The 7,661-nt window shown below is 56.2% G+C and overlaps 2 protein-coding genes across 2 annotated transcripts in view; one reads left to right on the top strand and one right to left on the bottom strand.

The window, feature by feature from the left end:
* TBC1D10B (TBC1 domain family member 10B) overlaps nucleotides 1-2,849 on the bottom strand; it is a 10,161-nt gene extending 7,312 nt beyond the window's left edge. Inside the window, exon 1 of the mRNA XM_007452737.1 lies at nucleotides 1,906-2,849. Within this exon, the coding sequence (XP_007452799.1) occupies nucleotides 1,906-2,849 (944 nt within the window). The remainder of the gene's footprint in view (nucleotides 1-1,905) is intronic.
* A 3,771-nt stretch (nucleotides 2,850-6,620) lies between these two features.
* Nucleotides 6,621-7,661, top strand: part of MYL11 (myosin light chain 11) — a 2,534-nt gene continuing 1,493 nt past the window's right edge. Inside the window, exons 1-2 of the mRNA XM_007452736.1 lie at nucleotides 6,621-6,704; nucleotides 7,331-7,426. Coding sequence (XP_007452798.1) covers nucleotides 6,702-6,704; nucleotides 7,331-7,426 — 99 coding nt within the window. The 5' untranslated portion in view covers nucleotides 6,621-6,701. The remainder of the gene's footprint in view (nucleotides 6,705-7,330; nucleotides 7,427-7,661) is intronic.

Genomic DNA, 7,661 nt, shown 5'->3' with positions numbered 1-7,661 from the left:
ATTCCTGGCTGATGGTACAGCCTGAGTATGAAGGGAGAAAGACTACAATCACTTCAACAGGACCACAGCACACAGTGCATGGTGAGAAGGCGGTGGAAAAGAAGACCAGAGAGTCTGGCAGAGCCAGAACATAAGGAGCCTGTGCGCAGGCTAAAGCGCTTGGACTTTATCCTGTGGACAGTGCAGAGCTGCTAACAGCTTTTAAGGTAACGTGTGCCACAGTCCGCCTTGCCTCAGAAGTTGATTCTGCCAGCATGGAAGATGGATTTTAGAGGGACAAAATTAAAAGCAGAGAATTAGGGCTTCCCTGGTGGCGCAGTGGTTGAGAGTCCACCTGCCGATGCAGGGGACAGGGGTTCGTGCCCCGGTCTGGGAAGATCCCACATGCCGCGGAGCGGCTGGGCCCATGAGCCATGGCCGCTGGGCCTGCGCGTCCGGAGCCTGTGCTCCACAACGGGAGAGGCCACAACAGTGAGAGGCCCGCGTACCACCAAAAAAAAAAAAAAAAAAAAAAGGCAGAGAATTAGCACCCCGCACCGTGCCTGGTACACAAGAGGGGCTCACTAAAACCCAATTCAATCCAAGTTCCTCAGGGCAGCAGGGTATTGAGGAGAGTGCCATTGGTCACACAGATCCAAATTATTTGAGTGGGGCAATTCACTCAACCGCTCTAATCCTGTTTCTTCATCTATAAATTAGATACAGCAATGCATCCCTCATGCATGGGAAAGCACCAGGGTCAAACTTAAGTTCCCCTCCCCACACAGGATCGAGAATGTTGGTACTCAAAGATTTTCTGATTTTTTTGTTGGATTATAATCCCTCCCACAGGGCTTCCCCCCAACACCGGGCAGGTCCCCCTCACCCCAACACGCACAGCCATGACTAAATCCTACTCATTCTTCACAATTCAGATCAGTCCAGCTGAATTCCCAGACCGGGCAAAAGATCCCTTCCCTAGCTGCTCACAAAACCCTGTGATGATCTCCAGGCTAAACCTAACATATTATATTGAAACCAACTGTTTAAGTATTTGTTTCTCCTCTAGATGATGAGCACCTTGAAATGATTATTTTATCCTTAGTACCCAGCACAGGGCCTGGCACTGGGGGTTCTCAGGCAGTGCTGTAAACTGAACTGACCAGCAGGTTAAAGGGGTACAGGAACAATGATCCAAAGAGAGGGAAGGAAGAAGTCAGAAGCAATCACACCCTCACCTCAGAAGTGACTCAGGTCCCTGGAGGGAACTAGGAAAGAGTAAGCCCGGCTGGGGAGATGAGGAAATGGGGAAGAGGCCCCCTCCACCCCCTTTCCTTCAGTGAAAACACAAGACTGCTCTTCTGTTTCACAGACGGGCCCTAACTTCAGAGTCTCTCCTCCATCAAACAGACTTCCCCACCTCACCACATCAGACCTAAGGCTATGGGGGAAGGGAGCTGCCTGCATCCCTCCAGACTTTCTCCCTAAGCAACCAAAGATCTCTACCAGAACCCCTGTCCAGCCAACCCTCCAGAATATCTGACCTGTAGCTGGAGTTTCCCATCAAGGAGCTGGGACAACCTGAGGTACAATCTCATTCAAACTTTCACTTCACAGAGGAGGAAAGTGAGGCACTAACTCAAATGTGGAAGGCACTAACTCAAGGGCACACACACACCAAAGGCAAGGCTTAGGCTCAAACCCAGAACTCCCGACACCTGGTCTCAAACCCTAACGCGCTGGTGCCACAGAAACCTCAGGAAACTCTAGGCATAAGGATTGTTAAGCATTCCCATTCCCACTAATAACCCCGTGGATCCTCAGAGGAGGATGGGCGGCGAGAGTGTGGGCAAGGTGTACCATCCCCCCACCCTGCAACCTCTACTTCCATGAAGCAGGCCCGCTGGGTGCCCACTGGGTACTCACAGGCTGCCCGAATACTGGCTGCCCCCAAGGAAGCCGTATTTGTCCGTCTTGCGCAGGGCCAGCCCATTTATCTCCGAGTCTGAGCCCATGGAGCTCACATCATCCGCCAAGGACTCTAAGGTCCCAGACATGAGGCTCACGGAGTCCAAGTAGCTCAGAGTGTCTGGAGCCTGCCCTCGAGGCCCAGAGATTCCAGGTCCCAGGCTAGACGTGGAGCCTAGGTCCTGAGAGTTTTCAGCAGGCTCCAGAGCTGGGGTTACCGTCACGACAGCTACCAGGGCCTCACATGTCCCTGAAGGGCCTGTGCCAGGCCCTGAGGGGTCCTCTGGAGCCTGTCCTGTTGATGCTGATGCTGCAGCTCCATGTCCACTTGTCACCTGTCCTGCTGTCACTGCTGCAACCCGTGCAGTCACTCCTGAGGCCACAGTGGTTCCCGGCTTGGGGGCAAGCGGGGGTTTGGCGGTCAGGGCCCCAGGAGCCGTTCTTGAAGGGGTCCTGGTGCAGGTCCCGGTGAGGGTACCTGGCCCAGGATCGGGTGAGGTTCTGGCCTCCTCCGTCTTCGGAGAGTCTGCCCCTGGGGCCAGAGCCATGGACCTCTCGGCTCCTGCCACAGCCTCAGGCACCAAGGGCTCTGGGTCGGAGACCTGCGCCCTCAGGGCTTCGGGTGAGGCCTCCAGCGTCAGCCCCACCTCCGAGCTGCCGGTGACTGTCGGGGCGGGGGCCAGGGCCGAGTCCGAGGTCTGGGCTGGACCCGGTACCCATGCGGGCCGCACCTCCCCGGGGGCCACCAGGGTGACCGGGGCCGAAGTGGCCGTGGTCACTGGCGGCCCCGGAGCTACCACCACGACGGGCCCGGCCCGGGAGCCGCGGGGCGGCGGCGACGGGGCCGCGGGGGCGCCATGACGGCGCGGCGGGGCCACCAGGGACGCCGGGCCCGTCTCCATGACCGCGGGCCGCCCCTCACATCCCCCCGCCGCGGCGGCCGCAAAAGGCGCCGCCCCTCAGGCCGCTCCCCACCGCCCGCCGAGGAAGGGGAAAGGGCGAAGGGCGCGGCCCGGCGCGCGCCGGGGTCGTTGCTGGCGCGCGGGCGGCCACCCGGCGCGCGGAGCCGGGACACGGGTCCCGGGGCGCCAGGCGCCGGGGTCTCGCTCGCGCCCTCTCCCCCCTTTCGCACTCTCGCCGCCACCCCCTCCCTCCCGCTTCGGGCGAGCGGCCCACCTCGCGCCTGCGCACAAGCCCCGGTGCCGGCCAAGAGGCCAGCGTTTCGGCGCTTCACGCCTGCGCGCGGGCGGCCCCATCGCGCTCCTTTTTTCTCCCGCCTCGTCAGAGGGCTTGGACGAATAATAGGAGAGGGAGAACTGGGTTTCTGCCAATCGTTGGAAGTGTGGGTGGGGCTGGAGGTGGGAAGGGGGTGGGTAATTTGGGAAGAAGAAACAGACAAGGCGGAGGTTATAAAACCAATGAGAGGGCGAGTGAAGGCAGGAGGAGGCGGGACGAAGGGAGTAACTAATAGAAAAGCAGGAAGGTGAACCTCCTGGCCAATAAAGATGGCTGAAGAGTGAAAGACTGTGGAAGGAGGCGACTGCTGTGCGAGAAGAGGCGGGCCTGCCTAATAGGAATGGTTAAAAGGGAGCCAATGAAAAGGGGAGTAGGCGGAGATCAAATTGACAGACAGCGATGTCTATTTGGGCGGTGACAGACAGCATCCGCAGTCGATAGGAGCTGAGGGATTCTTTGGGTCTCCCAAGAAGGTCAGGAAGAAATGACAGCTGGGAGGGGAGGGTCAAATTTGCGATTAATTTGCCTCGTCAGCCAATGAATGCATTCTCTCGCTTTAGCAAAAGGAGGACGATAGACAGCTGTCTCAGCCAATGCAGCATCCAAAGGGAAGGGGTGCTGCCAGCAGGCAGTGCCAAGCCAGGGATGTCGGTGACAACCGGAGACAAGCGCGGGAGGTGGGGGTGACAGTTGGGGACAGCGCGGAGAGGGGGCGGGGACCGGGGGCATGGGTGCAACCGTTAGCCAATAAGAGCGCCACGCTGCCCTGCCTGAGTCCTCTCGCAGGCCCCATTCTCTATTCAGCTCCCAAGCCAACCACAGGGCACTTGATCCAGTGCTCTGATCAGGTACTCTTGCCCTTCATTCAGCCTCTAATTCTCATTCCAGCCCGCAACAAATCCCAGGCGACTATAACCAGAGCCCCAAAATCCTATAAGTGACTCATCTCTCTGGATCCACCATTTCCTGTGGGTATCCCAATCCCCAAGTCCCTCTCCTCAGCCCCTTCTATCTGAGCTCTTCCCCAGGATCTGGGCTCCAGTTCCTTGGAACTCATCCTCTGAGTGCCCCCTCCATTCCAGTGGGGATCCCAGACCCCAAATCATGAATTCCCAACACCATGAATTCCCATATCTGTGTTCTTTTGGGGATCCAGGACCCATTCCATCAACTCCTCTCTCCTCATTGATACACCCCCTATGTGCTCCTCATTCTCTGCTAAGAAATCAGACCCCAATCTCATGAGCCCTCCAGGCTACCCTAGACCACAAACACAAATCCCTGACTTTACCAGCCCCTTCTCTCTCTGGCTCTCATTCCCCTGAGGTCCAGGATTCAGGATTCAGCACCAGGAGGGCTCCAATTTCCATACAAAGTCCACCATCCTGAAATTTCAGTCAGGCCTAGCTCCCAGCTTCCCAGTTAATTGGTTGCTGAGTTCTCTGAGGCTCCTTACTCCCAGCTCAGACTCAGATCCTGTGAACTCCAGTGTCTGAGATACGCCACTCCTGATCTCCTCCTCCTCAACTTCTCCACTTTCCATTTGGCCCAAGCTTCCTAAGCACTTCCCCCATCCCCCTCTTTGGAGTTCTCCTCCCCTCCCAGAACCCAGTAATAAGTGGGCTCCTCCCTGGGCCTGGACCCCCATGGTAACCGTATAAGGTGAGGCAGCTGTCGACTGAGGCAGGGAGGGGCCAGTGCAGGAGGCCAAGGGCAGCTGCTAAGTTTAGGGTGGCTCTGTCTCTCTTCTTAGAGACAACAGGTGCCTGGACCCCAGGGACCAGAAAAGCAAATGTCTTAGAGGCATTGGTATGAGGCTGGAGGAGGGGGAGGGGAGGAGGAGACTTCCTCAGGACATCAGGTCCTAGAGGGAACAGGAGGAGGAGGAGCCACGGGTGTCCTTGCCAACCTTGGGCCTGCTGGGGCTTCCTCACCCACAGTTTCCGCAGACCTCCACTGTATGGAATGGACTGGGGCGCCAAGGCCCAGAGGGGTGGGAGAGCGTACCTCAAAGTCACACGGTCAGCCTCGCTGGTTCTAGCCCAGATTGGAGAGAGAAGCCATTGGCCATCCCAGCCACCGAGGCGGAGGTGACCAATTAGCTTCCCTCTTGGTGTCCTTGACTCCCCTCCTCTGAGTTCCAGCTTTCACACCAGTATCCAAAAAAGTGATTATAGACTCACACTAGACCATGTCCTTCTCCTGTTTCAAACCTTTCCAAGGCTCCCAAGGTCTCAGCCCTCAGCATGGCATTTGAAGACCCTCCAGTGTCTGATGTCCAGCCCCTTGTATCCTCTGCTCGAGCCCCATCCCAATTCTGGCGAACTGAACACTTCTGATCTTTCACTTTGCCAGGCCTTTGCCCATCTGTGCCCACCACTTAGCATGGCTGTTCCTCCACTTAACGTCATTCCCATACTCCTAGATAGGGCTGCTATGCCCTCTACTTCTGTACTCCTGACCAGCTGGTTTGTCATTTTCTGCATTTACCCTGTCTCCACAGCTAGACTGTAAGTTCTACCAAGGCAGGGCCTGAATATTAATTATAATGATTATGGGAATTCCCTGGCAGTCCAGTGGTTAGGACTCCAGGTTTTCACTGCCAAGGGCCCGGATTCGATCCTTGGTCGGGGAACTAAGATCCCACAAGCCATGTGGTGCAGCCAAAAAATAAAAATACAAATAAAAATAATGATTATACTTCACTAACTGTTTCCAAATAGTGTTCACATCCAGAAGTTCTGTGGGATGGGAATTACGTCCCCATTTTATAGGGGCGGAAACCAAGGCCCAGGGAGTTGGAGCGCAAAGCCCAAGGTCACAGAGCAGGCTCTCTGCTCCAGGCTGTCTAGTCTCTTCATACCTAGTGATTCCATGCCCCACATCTTTCCTCACAAAAGCCCCCCTCTTCTTGAAGGGGATGTAGAAGACTTCCTGATCTTTCAGCTTCCCCAGGCAGCTCTCTCCCACCCGTAACCTCTGTCACTACCCCCACATACACATACCCTTGCCTGTGAACTCCACAGTGGGGGTGAATGTGTTTGTCAAAGTGCACCTGCAAAGCATGGACCAGTGCCTGGCACACTGTAGGTACTCAGTAAATTTACTGGGTTTAAATCTGGGCCCACCCCATACAGGGGTACAGGAGCCTGGTGCATCTCTTTCCTAGTCCTGTGTCTCAGCCTGGGCCCTCTCTGAACTCTGGCACATTCCAGCCTCCTTTGGGGAAAAAGAACATCCCTTCCTGCCCAGGTCCTAGTGATACCTGCATCCCAAGACTCACTCCCTACTCCCTCCTCCCTCCATCCCTGGGCTCCAGCTGTTGCCAGCCCAAGAAAGGAGAGGCCCTGAGCTGGGCTATTTTGGTATCTGGGGTGGGTACCCACAGGGCTAAGGTTACCCTGGTATGTTAACGACTCCCTGGGGCAGGACTATATAACTCCAGAGGGACCGCCCCAGGCTGACTCTCTGCTCCTTTCCAGCCAGAGCCACTGCCTGGCCCCCAGGAGACCTAAGATATGGTGAGTGAGAATCCCCCAGCCCCTGCCCAGATCCCTCAGACCTCACAGCAGCCTCATCCTTTGAAAGAAAGTAGCTGGTTCCCAGTCTGGCAAGAGGAAAAACGATGAATCTTCCCTTTCTTGATATCACTAATGGGGAATGTACAGAATGATGCCCTAGAGGATCCAACCAAGGATAATCTGCCTAGACACTCCACTCGCAGGAGCCCAGTCCCTCTCAAAGCATGCTCCATGCCATCCTGCACTCCATCTTCCTAAAACCCCCGGGACCAGCCAGACAAGTGTTCCCACTCCCATTTTATAAATGAGAAAGTGGAGGCTCAGGTGAGTGAGTGATCAGGGTCACGCAGCAATTCTGGGACTCAGAGGAGGCAGGGTCAGGGCACTGAGAAGGGGAGGTACACTCCACTTGTTGGGTAGGATGGAAGGATGGGGACTTGAGGGCTACCCAGAGGAATTCGGGGGTACAACTGCAGCAGGTTTCCTCAGCATAAGGAAGGGGAAGCCTAGAGCCAGAAGAGTTGCTTTAGAAGAATGGACTCAAAGAAGCCTGAATCTAATTCATCACCTCTAGAGAGGAGTAGGGATTGGTCCATGAACCCCTCTGCCCAACCCTCATCCCTCAGGCACCCAAGAAGGCCAGGAGAAAGGCAGTGGCAGAGGGCGGAAGCTCCAATGTCTTCTCCATGTTCGATCAGACCCAGATCCAGGAGTTCAAGGAGGTAAGTGCGGGGAGAAGGGAGACTGAAGGCTGACCAAAGACTCCCCTTGCTGCCCCTCCCCCCACCCCTCCCTGGAATGTGCACCTGTTGGCGGGAGGGGAAGGGTTTAGAATTCCTTGTTCTCCTCCCTGCTTGGAGAGGAAGTGGACGGCTGGCTGGGGGCCAGAATCTCAGAATCTGATCTGCCTAGAGTAAGGATGCTGAAGCCTGGCCATGGGGGACCTAACCTTTCCCT

The sequence above is a fragment of the Lipotes vexillifer genome, unplaced genomic scaffold, assembly GCF_000442215.2.
Source record: "Lipotes vexillifer unplaced genomic scaffold, Lipotes_vexillifer_v1.1 scaffold426, whole genome shotgun sequence".
In the NCBI taxonomy this organism is placed as follows: domain Eukaryota; kingdom Metazoa; phylum Chordata; class Mammalia; order Artiodactyla; family Lipotidae; genus Lipotes; species Lipotes vexillifer.
The sequence above is the reverse complement of the archived record's forward strand: the minus strand, read 5'-3'. Positions and strand labels throughout refer to the sequence as shown.